The sequence below is a fragment of the Tinamus guttatus genome, unplaced genomic scaffold, assembly GCF_059628265.1.
Source record: "Tinamus guttatus ecotype Peru unplaced genomic scaffold, ASM5962826v1 Tinamus_guttatus_pri_ptg000777l, whole genome shotgun sequence".
NCBI lineage: Eukaryota > Metazoa > Chordata > Aves > Tinamiformes > Tinamidae > Tinamus > Tinamus guttatus.
This window is the reverse complement of record NW_028289311.1, coordinates 536,868-550,121: the sequence shown is the minus strand read 5'-3', so window position 1 is coordinate 550,121 and position 13,254 is coordinate 536,868. Positions and strand designations below refer to the sequence as shown.

The window sequence follows — 13,254 nt, the reverse complement described above, 5'->3', positions numbered from 1 at the left end:
GTAAGAGCAGAAATCTGGGCGTAAGATGGTCATGGAAGAGAAGTCATGTCACAAATGTAGGGTTGGAAGGTGTGTGGTGAGGGTTATGGGGGGCTTGGCCAAGTATGAATTTGTAGGGAATCTTTAATGGTTCAGTCAAAAGCGAGAAGTATCTCCAAGTTTCTCCTATGCTGGTGGTTCCTCTCACTGCCTCAGCACCACAGCAGGCATTGCATTGGTAGACAGAGCTGCTTGTGGTTTCCTTTCAGGAGCACATATGCTTTGCTTGCTTCTTCCTGTAACTGTGCCACTGACTTTAAGCAAAAATTTTGCAGCATTTTATGGCCTTATTTTTGGAGACATAATTTTCTGTTCTAGTGTTCAATTGCACACAGACAGATAGCATAGCTAGTTAAAGTATTTTACTGAAAATTAACTTCTGGAAATTAATGGCATAATAATCTCTTTTTTGCTTCTTTTTTTTTCCCCCTAGCCTGTTCTTTGTTGTTTTTTTCTTGGATAGGCATTCTTCAAAGACTGTTGAGTGCTTAGATTATAGTCATGATTTAGGAGCTAGATAATACCCAGGTTCTAAGAGAATCATGCAATAAGCAATTGCTTTTCCCCTTATTTACACATAGGGGTCTGAGGCACAGGGACTAAATTCGTATCCTCAGAGTATTTGAGGCCTGACTTTTAATTTGACATATTTGTGGTTTGGCCTTAAGTGACTTGCAGTTGTACAGGGAACCTGTGGTAAAACAGGTAAATTGAAAATTAGTTCTTCTGTGTCCCAAATGAGCACCCTAATCGCTGAACTATTTCCTTCTGTTTCTGAAATCTCATCCATTTTTCTCAGGTACTAATGATGAGGTGGGAAAGAACCTGTTTTATTTTAGCTAGCTTTCTAAAAACTGCAGTGTGTCACAGTAAGAATATAACAGATCTTAGGAGAGCGAGCGATATTCTCAACAAGTGACGATAGTGTTAGTACTTTGTGAATCAAATACGGTTTGGGAGTCCTGGTACCTTTATGGGATGGGACAGCAGTTAGGAACTGGCTGGACACAAGGCACAGGAAAAGGCTGTGTCCAACTGAAACCTCGGGAGGATTTTAGGTAGGCAGAGAGTCAGGTCTAATGCTGGAATTGTTTCAGGAGAATGCTTAAATTCCAGACTGCAGACAACTCTTGTGGGGGAACAGCATTGCTGCTGCTTGGCAAACCAAGAATGAATTTACGGGAATTCTCATATTTTTCAAGCTTTTTCTTACTGGTGTCCAAGCAGAACTTCTAAAGAGCAATTGCATTTAAAGTCAAATTTTTAAGCTGTAAAGAAAGCATGCTATAATTGGTATATAGAACTAGGTCTAAGATTAGCATGGCATGAACTAACCTGTGTCTGAGCAAGTTCTAGAAACTGTTTCTTTTTGCTTGTTCTGTGAAGGTAGGTTGCACGTTTAGTTTCAGAGAAAAGTGAGAATGCGCACTGCTATGCACCTGGAAAATCATAGAATCATAGAATTCTTAAGGTTGGAAGGGACCCCTAGAGGTCATCTAGTCCAACCCCCCTGCACACGCAATGTCACCTAGAGCACGTGGCACAGGACTGCATCCAAGCGGATTTTGAAGATCTCCAGAGAAGGAGACTCCACAACCTCTCTGGGCAGCCTGTTCCAGTGCTCTGTCACCCTCACTGTTAAAAATTTTTTCCTTAAGTTCCTGTGGAACTTTTGATGCTTCAGTTTCTGGCCATTACCTCTAGTTCCGTCGGCGGCCACCAGTGAAATGAGGCCAGCACCATCCTTCTCGCTGCCTCCCTTGAGGTACTTATAGACACTGATTAGATCCCCTCTCAGCTTTCTTTTCGCCAGGCTGAACAGGCCCAGCTCCCTCAGTCTCTCCTCATAGGGCAGATGTTCCAGGCCCCTGATCATCCTTGTAGCCCTGCGCTGGACTCTCTCCAGCAGCTCCACGTCCTTTTTGTACTGTGGGGCCCAGAACTGGACACAATACTCCAGATCCAGCCTCACCAGGGCTGAGTAGAGGGGCAGGATCACCTCCCTCGACCTGCTGGAGACTCTCTTCTTAATGCACCCCAGGATCCCATTGGCCTTCTTGGCCACGAGGGCACACTGCTGCCTCATGGTCAACTTGTCATCCACCATGACACTCAGGTCCCTTCTCTGCAGAACTGCTCTCCAGAAGGTCAGTCTCCAGCCTATACTGGTATCTGGGGTTATTCCTCCCCAGGTGCAGGACCTTGCCCTTGGCCTTGTTGAATTGCACGGGGTTTTTCACCGCCAGTTGTCCAGTCTGTTCAGGTCCCTCTGGGTGGCAGCGCAGCCCTCTGGGGTATCGGCTACTCCTCCCAGTTTTGTATCATCAGCAAACTTGATGAGGGAGCACTCTGTGCCTTCATCCAGGTCATTGATGAATAGACTGAACAGGACTGGACCAAGGACTGACCCCTGGGGGACACGGCTAGCTACAGGCCTCCAACTAGACTCTGCACCGCTGATCACCACCCTCTGAGCTCTGCCATCCAGCCAGTTCCTAATCCACCTCACTGTCCACTCATCTATCCCACGCTTCCAGAGCTGGCCCAGGAGGATGTTGTGAGGGACAGTGTCAAAAGCCTTGGTGATGTTGAGATAGACGACATTCACCGCTCTCCCCTCATCTATCCAGCTGGTCATTCCATCATAGAAGGCTATCAGATTAGTCAAGCAAGATTTCCCCTTGGTGAATCCACACCACAATGTCTCCCGTGTTAGCCTGCCCTTTAACCCTTACCCACAACCTCTCAACTCGCTCATCATCCACTCCAAGGTTGAGCTTCATGCATTCCAATTGCTCTCTCACATAAAGAGCAACTCCACCACCTCGCCTTCCCCGCCTGTCCTTCCTAAAGAGCACACAGCCTTCCATGGCAGCTCTCCAGTGGTGCGAGCTATCCCACCACATCTCTGTGATTCCAATGAGATCATGACACTGGGACTGCACACAGATCTCCAGTTCATCCTGCTTATTCCCCATGCTTTGCACATTGGTGTACAGGTATTTCAGGGAAGTAATCGAGCCTGCAGGTTTCCCAGGAGGGGTGAAAGAGGACCCTCTGTGATCATTTACTATCCTCACTACCCCACTAGCATACTCCCGCTGGAAGCCATCTGACCTAGGCTGCGCGGTACTGTTCGCCATGTCTGTGTGACACTCCCCTTTCCCCTTCTTGCCTAGTTTAAAGCCCTCCTAACCAGGTTGGCCAGCCTTTTTGCAAAGAGATGTGTGCCCCTCTTCCTGAGATGGTTCCCATCATTCCTCACTAGCTGGTGATCCTCAGAGTCCCATGGTCATAGAAGCCAAATCCCTGTTTGCCAAGCCCAGTGGCACAGCCAGTTGTTAATCTGCCATATCTGCCTTCTCCTCCTTCAATCCCTTCCCCTCGTTGACAGGATAGAGGAGAACACTACCTGGGCTCCTGTACCTTTGACGGCCATCCCTAGGGCTCTGAAGTCTTGCTTGATATCCCTCAGTTTCTCCATGGCATCATTAGTGCCCACAGGAAACAGTACGAGGGGGTAATAGTCAGACTCCTGAACAAGCTTTGGGAGCCTTTCTGTGACATCCTTCATTCGGACCCCTGGCAAGCAGCAGACCTCTCTGGATGAGGGGTCCGGTCTACATATCAGTGCCTCGTGCCCTGTAGCATGGAGTCACCCACAATGATCACCTACCGCTTCTTCCAGGTGCTCCTTTTTTCCTTAGGGGGAGCAGCCTTGCAGTATGGACCTGAATGCCTCTCTGTAGCCAGCTCCCTAGATGGGCCTTGGTTCATGACCTTCTCTAACTGATCCCCAACTTCCAGGGCCTCGTACCTGTTGGATGTGGTCACAGGTGGAGGTGAGGTGGGCCGTGGAAGGGATCTTCTGCCACCTCGAGTGGGGACCTGTTTCCATTGTTGATCATCCCTGGATACTGTTAATTCTGCCTTCTCTGCCCTATGGCAAGAGGGTACTGGATTTAAAGACTCAATTGGGGGGTTCTCTGAGTGGCTTTCCTGGGAAGACTGCAGAACGCAGCTCCACCAATCTATTTCTTTTTCACATTCCCTGATGGGCCTCAGGCGTTCTACCTCCTCCTTTAGCTCCACCACCAGGCTGAGCAGGTTGTCCACCTGCTCACACCTAGGGCAGGCTGTGTTTTTGCCACTCCCCAGTAACATGGAGAAAAGATCTCTGGCATTTGTTACCCTCCACTTCCATCAAGTGAGCAGGTTTGAGAGCAGGAGTGAGGTGCTGTTTGTGTCCTGGTCCCAGTTTGTGGAGCACCTAGTAGTCAAGTAGAGCATGCTTTTCCAGGTGAAAAGATGTGTCTAATAATAACTTACCTAAAAAAAAAAAATGTAGCAGGGAATTGAGATAGAGCTGTCCTACTTAAGACTATGATGAAACTTGGACAGTGCCCAAGTGAGGGATGTTCCTTAAGTTTGCCTCATTCCATGAAGAACATGTTTTTTCTTTGTGTTTTAAGGATCAGGTAGTGTGTGTGAGCAGATTTCTAGATGTGGAGTTGCCCCTGCATTTTCTTTTCATACTCGGCTATAATAGCATTTGGTACTTCCCTAATGTAGAGAGTGGTGAAATGTGCTTGAACTTCACATCATTCATCTTTATGTATTTCTTTTCTCTTCCCTCCACTCCCCTGTCTTTTTTTAGGAGAGGCAAGAAGCACAGTATGATTCTGAGGACCCAACTCTCAGTGAGAGTCCATGCCTGCATTGGTAAGTGAAGTTCCATATACCTAGAGAAAAGTGCGATTAAACCAAACAGATTTCTGAGGAACAAATTCGGGGAATATGAATCAGGCTCATGATGTTCTAAGTTAAGGATGATGGGCCAACAAGTTTTCACATGTGTCCTGTTTGATAATTTAAAAAAAGTTATAACTTAAAAGGTTATATTGGCTATGTTATTATCAGAATATATTAAATAGCCTTGGAAAGGATAACATTTGACAGCAGTGCGATGTTTGAGATGTATTAGAGGGACTTGAATTATCTGTCTTGAAACTGCTTTTTTGTGCACCTGAAGAAGGTTGTGCCCTGCATTGGGAAGGGATTTGATCAGTGTCTTGGAAGTACTGTTTTTTTTTTTTTTTTTTTTTTTTTTTTTTGTCTTAGAAGCTTCAAGATGGCATAAACAGTAGCTGATGTGTCATGTAAAATTAAGATATTCTGTGCCTTCAGTGCCAGTGTTATGGAACAACATGTTTCATTAGGATTTAGTGGTAAAGTGTGTGTCCTGGTGTTACAGGTGACTTTTTAAGTATGAATTCTATTTTCCTTTTGTTTTAAACCTTCTCATAATAATTTATTTCAACAATGTAACATTTAGCTTATGATTGGTTTTATTTCATGTCTGAAACATGAAAATATACACACACGTGTGTAGAGCCACACTAGTTAATATAAATTATATATTATTTGTATATTATGTGCATACATGTTTACATGTTACATAAACATAAACACACAAACACCCAGAAACATGTGTGTTGTATATATCAATATATATAAATCATCTTTAAAGAAGGAAGTAGTATCTCCATGATATTACTGTTGTTGGAAGGGTCAGGCTTCAGATGCAACTAAACTTTTCCCTGCCTCCAGGACACATTGTGAAATAGCCTTTATGGGATTTTGAACTGAGCGTAAGCAACCTACAGAATTTCTGAAATACTTCCCCTTGCGAGCAGTCTCTAGGCTGCATCTTGAGAGATAGCTGATCTTCACTACTGTTGATTTGAGGGACTGCAGTGGAGTGAATGTAAGCTCTTGTATGTATTAGAGGACATAAAGGGAATGATTTTATAAAAATGAATTAAATGAAAAACAGTTTAGAGAGTTCTGGTTAAGTGTGGCGATATCTTCGGTAAATTAGACCACTGTAGCAAGAGAAAAATTCATGTTTTTCCTGGATTGAGTGGTGGTGTTTGTTTTTAATGCTTTTCATGTACTTTTTTTTTAATCTGGCCATAGTGCAACAGTCTAGGAATTAAAGCACTAAATTTTGAATTTCCAGGTGCAGTTGCTACATTTCTGTCTGTTTGTACTTGTGTGTACTGGAGGTAATAAGACATGTTACTTCACATGGATTTTTCTCATTGTTCTGGTAGGAAAATGTGCGGCTGTTGTGACAGCAGCAATGCACTTAATGCTGTGCATGGATGAAGCCCAGATGCAAAACATGCATCCAGCTTTTCAACTTCTCAGAGCTGAGGTGTGTTTGCATGTGGACTTTGGCTTGCTTCAGCATAGGCATAAAAGCCAAGTGCAAGATCTGGTTTTCCAGCCCTCCTTCAGAATTCTAGATTTTGAGGATGAGTTTTTGTATCGACCCTAGGCTGATTCTAATGTAAATTCTTTTCTTCATTTTTACACATTAAAAGTATCTTGTTTTTTGGTCTGTCTTAGAGTGAATGTGGTGGGCCCTCTCTGCAGTTTGGAGAGCTGGCTGGGTTGGATGAACTGCAAGTGCCCACTACATGTGCCATGCAGTAGGAAGGGGGTTTCACTGGCAGTGGGTACTTTGCTTGATCTTGTGTCAGCAGCTGCCTGTTACGTCTTCTTTTTTTCTGAATCCAAGCATTAAGTTTTGAGGCTAAAAGATATGTTTCATGTCTGGGGTAGAAGCCAGGAGAGAGAGCAATCCGAGCTAGTGTTATGTGGAATAAGAACATCTTGCTTTGGCTCTTTTCTTTCAGTCCCACCCACCTGTATGGGAATTACAATAGTCTTCACTATTGCCCTGGAAAATCCTGTGGTTAGAAACATTACTGACGTTAGAAACGCACAGAGAAGTTTTGGGAGATGGTGTAGTTTGTTCTTTAGTGTCTTTGCCACAGAGTGTACTGAAGGTTTTACTTTGCTTTCAAATGCTGACAGTAGGTGTAAAGAAACAGCTCCCATTTGGAAACTACCAGCGTTTTTCTTGTCTTGTACTTTGTAGTTTTTAATCTGTAGGAAATAAAGTGTTTATGTTCAAATGTCGCAGCTAAGTTTTCCATTAGTGACTTCTTCTCTCCTGGGAATTCATTGGGTTTTTAGAGTCAAAGGATGTATTGAATACAGACCAATATTTTGAGCCTTAGGAAATAGTAGCTAGTCCCATATCAAATATATCCACTTTTTTTTCCACTCCTTTTGTTTAATATCTTGAGGGTGGAAATTGTTAGCAAGTATGAAGTCTTTTCTGTCATATCAGATGACAAACATGCCTAAGCATCTCTCAATGCGTATATTTTGTCATCTCCTAATTTGAGTTCTTGTTGTATGTTCACACTAAGGGCTTTCTGTATCAAGCAACCAACTTTGGTTTAAGTATAGCTCTACTTTTCCCATTTTAGTTTGATCCAGATTGAGCCGTCATGACTAATTTAATTAAAACTTCAAGACAAATCTTGAGTGTTTTTTTTTTTAATACAAGATGAAGTACTTACAATATTCTTATACCCCAAAAGACTGTTACTTATGCCAGTTTTGTTCACAGAACATAAGTTGAAAATTGTGGCTATAATCTTGACACCTCGCCTGCTGAAGTGAAAAGTCCGCAGGTCGTTTAGTAGAGGCAAATCATCCTGAGATTGCATAGCATTTTTTTCCCACATCTGCCAAATTTGGCCCTTTATTCCGATTGGATTTATTGCAAGTTAATACCCTGTGGGAAAAGATTTTCTGGTATTCTTGGCAGCCTTTATAACTTTCCTTATTTTTGTTTGGTTGTATCTTAATATAATTTTAATTTGTATGTATTTAACATTTACAGGGCTCATTCAAAGCCTTAATATTAAGTGCAGTGCAACCAGGTTGACCACCACAGCCAGAAACCTTTGCCCCTGGAACTAGTTGGAAGAGCTAAGCCAGAACAACTTTTGACGACGAAGTTTTAGAGATCCACTGTCCCTAGACAGTGACCTCTTAGTTTTGCTGTGCCACTGGGCGGCTCTGTTTATCGCAACTACTGCTACCTCCTTATTTGTGCTTTATATGTCTGTGTTCCTGCTGCTGTGTTGTTTTTTTCTCTCAATTCGTGATAGTCTCCAATGGAAAAGGTGCTGTGTGTTCTTATGCATCTGCATATGCTGCTGTGAGGGAGTCCTGCTTCCTATCTTGAAACATTTATGTCCGTGGTGGTGAACCAAGAGTGGTGTTTCCAAAAAAAAAAAGTCATAAGCTTTATGTGTTAATACCACATAATACAAAAAGAATGGAAACAACAAATTAGGCTTATGTAACTCTGGATTCATGTGCTGGCACATGATGGATCAGATACTGTAGCTTTGAAGGACACCAAATTTTGCAAGGTGGATTTTAAAGATCACTTCTTCTTTGTGTCAGTGACTCAGCTGATTATTTAAAATATTTTTCTGTTATAAAATTAGAATTTTCTGGGTATAGTTATTGGTCCTATCTGTACTTATGCAAAGCAGTGCTCTTTTCTATCTGTCGACTTAAAAATAATGCTTTGCATAGATATTTGTATGTAACAACTTTCATCGTTTGAACCCGCTTCGTCCCTAAGCAATATATGAGTATATTACTTGATGTGGATTTCCTGAGGTGCTGTGTCTAAGAGATCTAGAGCATATCTTTCTTCCGCAGGTGCTCAGCTGTGGATCAGCAGAGCTGCCATCCCCTTCAGCCATCTGTTTCTAACCCCTGGTATTAGGGCATAAGCTGTTACTAACAGTGTTACCACCAGTGACCCATCCTTTCTACATAGCTCTTTGGATTGTCTTTTTTTGTTATCTTCTTGTTCTTGGTACATCTTCTAAAATATCTGTAAAAATCTTCTTGAGCTTTATGTATTCTATGATACCTGAGAGAACCAGTTAGCTGGTTGTTTCTGCAAAGCTAGCAGAAGCCAGCTGCTTTTATTTGCCCTTTAATTGGTGAAGTATGCACCTAGTGCTCTTTTTTATGTACGTTCTTCCTTTCTGTTATCCATTCCATTGACTTGTTGAATGTAGTAGAGTAGATGAGGTTAGGTCCTGCAACCATGCATTTGTATATTGAACCTTCCTATATGATCTCTCTCAAGCACCAGGTGCTTGAGGCACAAGTTCCTTCCCTGTGGAAGCGTAACACTTCGCTGAAAACAAAATCCAGTTTTGAGTCAGTAACTATATCTAGAATTTTTGTTGCAGTGAATAGTATGATTCTAGTTAAGAACATAGCTCATTACCTGAGGGCATAGTTAAGCATTTGCCTGCTACCCATGTTGCTGATGCTTTCTCATTTGAGATGCTTCTTCCTGGGTTATAATCTTATTATTGTATTGTATTTGCTGTATGTATGTTAGTATGTTTGCAGTGTAGGGAACAAAGCATTCATATTGATGAAAATCTTTAAGCTGTTCTAGAAGCTCCTGAGAGTTAAAAATATATATATTTCCGAAGAATAGCATATTGAATTTAAAATAGACATTTTTGAGGGGTAAGGGAATAAGGGAATCTTCAAAATGCAGTAAGAAAAGGATACTGTAGGACAGGTTTTTAATTGGACTCAATTTGACACTAGGTTTTTCTTTGAGCTTTTCACTTGGGCACATTGTGATTTATATGCTGAAGTGAATCTCCTAAGAGAGAGAGGTACTTTGGATTGTTGGAGGGGCATCTTGCAGTTGTCTGTATGGTGTTAGGCATCTCTAATAGAAAACATTCTTTCTTTGAGAGAGAAGAACATGTGGAGAGTGTTAGCAGTTGAGCACAACACACAGTTGATTCAGATTTAATTCAAACGGAACAAAAGGGATGCCTTAAGAATTTGTCAGAAACACTGTGGTTTTGAGCTCACTGCACTGATAGGAGCAGAATAGTGAAAGAGGTAAAGAAGGTGAGTAGAAAATTCTTTATTAAATATAATCCTAGCATAGTTAGGGGGTTAATAGTACTGTATATGGGGATCCTGCATAAATCATTGATTGGTTGTCATTATATGCTTCCTGTGTTTCCCGCTGTAACTTAGTAAAAGCAATGGCTTAAACAAAGATAATAAACAACACAGAATGTTTATTAGATGTACATTGATGTCACACGGATGGGGGAAAAAATCCAGAGCCTGGGGGGGATTTCTTCTTCTTCTTCTTTTTTTTTTTTTTAGTGTGCTTTTTTTGTTTGTTTGGAGGTAGGATTGTTTTTACATATACTATAATTTAGGTTCTAGTTAGGACAGTGCATGCAGTATCTTGGGCCTGCTTCCAGATATGATTGGAAATACCTGGTTCAGCTCTTCTTCATTTTGAGCAAACCATGAAATAACTGTAAAAGGGTATTAAAAAAAATACTTTTTTGACTTTTTTTTAGGTTCACTTAAATTTGCTTTACTGAGAATGTGGAACACAGATACTCAGTGTAAAATCAAGTGTTTCCCAGATCAGATTGTTTTGTGAAAACCTATCCATACAAACAACTAATGGTTTTGCTCTAAAAATGCAGGTCTCTAAGCTGAAATGTTAGAGCTTTGTTTTAGCCTCAGTGCATGCTTTTAGTCAGCCCCCTTTGCTGGATTAACCACAGCACTTCCTCATAACCTGTTATTTGCCTGTCTTGGTCTCACCAAAGCAGCTCTGGACCAGGTCTCTGTGTTTTCAGATGGTGTTTGAGACCAAGCAGGAAAGTTTCCCAGAATCGTCTCTGCATATTTCATTAAAATTGTAATCCTTAAAAAGCAAGAAAACCTTTTTCCTGCAAAAGGTATGACAGGAAAGTACCAAGACAGTTCTAGAGCAGAGGAAAGCATCCCCTAGCAGTGGGTTGCGGCTTCAGGTGGTGGATTCCTGCTCTGGAAGGGGCTTGCTCCAATTTTTGAAAGGGCTGCAGTATGTGAGTGGGGTGCTTTCCTAATCACGGGAAGCTTTTTCTTACGATGTGAAAGCTTGCCTGACTTGGCTTGCATCTGAAAGTACAACAGAAGTTGGGCAAAATGTTTCTCCATTTCCTGGTTCTCCATTTTTCCCGGGGGAAAAAGCTGGCTAGCTTTTTCAGACCCTTTTAAAGGAAGATTTGGATTTACAAAGTATTCTTTTTTCTTACAATGGATACAAAAATTTAGGAAGGAGGGGGAGGAATCTCCTCTTGACTCTTGAAGTAGTGAATTTTAAGACAAAGCGTGTTTTTTCAAATTTGGGGCATGGGAGTGTGGAAAAAAAATGAAGCTTCTTGAGTTGTAATTTTTAGTTATTTTTAAGGAAAAGCCCTTACCATGAAGCTAGGAAGTTTAGCAAGGCACTTCTCCCCCTTTTTATACCATTTGATCACAATTTCTTTTTGGAGATTAAAAGAAATAACAGGATAATGCTTTTATTCTTGATCTTGCCATTCTCTCACTGTTTTCAAAGTACTATATGTGAACTAGATTTCATAGAAAGGGAGCACTAAGAAAATTAGCTTGAAATTTCTTCATGGGACTGTAAGCATAAGCATTCTAAGATTTCCTACCTAAAAGAATGGTGTTGCTGCTTATTAGGAAAAGTCTTCCCAAATGAATATAATCCAAAGAGGAGTAATCATAGTAAATGAGATAAGTAGATAGGAAGAAATGTGTGTTTTAAAAATAAATAAATAAAATTAAACTGCTTGCAACCGTTTACTCATAATAAATATCAAAAATAGATTAATTCTGGAGCTCTTTTGGCTACAGCATAAGTATTTGCTATGGTGAATACTGTGTGTTCTTTTTTAAGACAGGCAAACAATTATTATTTTAATAGTTCAGGTATTTTTGAATGCTATTGTTACTTTTTTTTTTGGGGGGGGGGGGAAGTACTTGGCATATAAATACATAAATCCAGCATAAGAATTGTCACTCTTACCCTGCTGAAGCACCTGGTGCCTAAAGCTGGTCCTTGGCGACCCATGAGATTTCTTCTAGAACTAAATCTTTAGAGAAGTGGGGAATTTTTTAGAACTCCATCAGTTTTAGTCCTGCAAGGCACTGTGAGCAAAGCAACCTTGGGCATTGCCTTGAGTATTCAGCTAGCCCTATGCTGTGTATCTGATTTTTGCAGCTCTGTACTGATGTGTGCTACTGGAAGCTTTGCTTCAGTGTCTCCTGTGCTTGATGCAGCCTTCCTTTCGCCTTGTATGTGGTCCTCATCTCCTAGATTTCAGCTGGTAGTGCTCAGGTTACCTGGTTGGGGTTGGATGTGCTGCCCAGTGGGGAAGTGGCCATCCTTGTAGGGTGAGAATCAACAGAAACTATTATTGTTGTGTGACAAGGTACAAAGGGGACACATTTGCTTTTGCTTCATCTTAATGCTCTCCAAATTTTCAAGGAAGGCATCCTAGATTTCAATAAATTCAGGATTTCATGCTGCTTTCATGAAAGGAAAAGAATTAAGATTCTTGGAACCTTTTAATTATAGCTATAATCATTTTCATATAGCTTCCTTTTTTTTTTTTTTTTTTTTTTTTTTTTTAGTTCTTTCCACTTTATAGATCCTAGTATTGAAAGATAAAGTTGTTCTTGGTTTTGGGGTTTGTGTTTAGGACAGTTGAACTCACTTCGCTATGGCTGAAGCACAGCACATCCAACTAAACTATCTCCAAATAAATTAACATTACACTGTGTTCAGAAGAGAACTGGGTGATTTGTTTCCTGTCTCTGTGTAAACCCTTTCCATCTGGAAGATACAAACCAAATAAATGAGTTTGGTTCAGATTAGTTTTCTGGAAACATACACCCCTCAGGCCTTTTCTGAACTTTACTCTGCAAAACTTGTTAGAGATTCATAAATCACCAAGTTAAGCCCTTAAGCTATGGGAAAGCAATTATGAACCCCTGCTTTAAAGCTGTGCATTTTGAAGTAGAAAATGCTGATATTTCTTTGGGATGTCATTCTTGGCCTTGCCGATAATTTAGCCTTGTTATACAGGAAAGAGAGAGACAGGGTGATTTTGCTCAAGTCTCATTATGGTGAATGTAGTTCCTACGTGACTGGAATGTTCTGAAATGCATGGGCAAAATTTGGCTTTATTTGCTAATAGTCTCTAAACATATATATTAAAGCCTGTTTTCATATTAGACATACAATTTTTGCCTACTAGCTTTCTTTTGTGTTTAGGAATATGACATCAGCTGGATGGCAGAGCACAGAGGGTGGTGATAAATGGGGTCAAGTCTAGTTGGAGGCCTGTGGCTAGTGGTGACCCCCAGGGGTCAGTACTGGGCCCAGTGCTGTTCAACTTGTTCATAAATGACTTGGATGAGAGGACA

At 41.2% G+C, this 13,254-nt stretch overlaps 1 protein-coding gene across 7 annotated transcripts in view; it reads left to right on the top strand.

The window, feature by feature from the left end:
- FHOD3 (formin homology 2 domain containing 3) overlaps positions 1-13,254 on the top strand; it is a 387,720-nt gene that overhangs the window by 65,512 nt on the left and 308,954 nt on the right. For all 7 annotated transcript variants that reach the window (XM_088537458.1, XM_088537457.1, XM_088537456.1 and 4 more), the window contains exon 3: positions 4,697-4,761. In XM_088537458.1, coding sequence (XP_088393584.1) covers positions 4,697-4,761 — 65 coding nt within the window. The remainder of the gene's footprint in view (positions 1-4,696; positions 4,762-13,254) is intronic.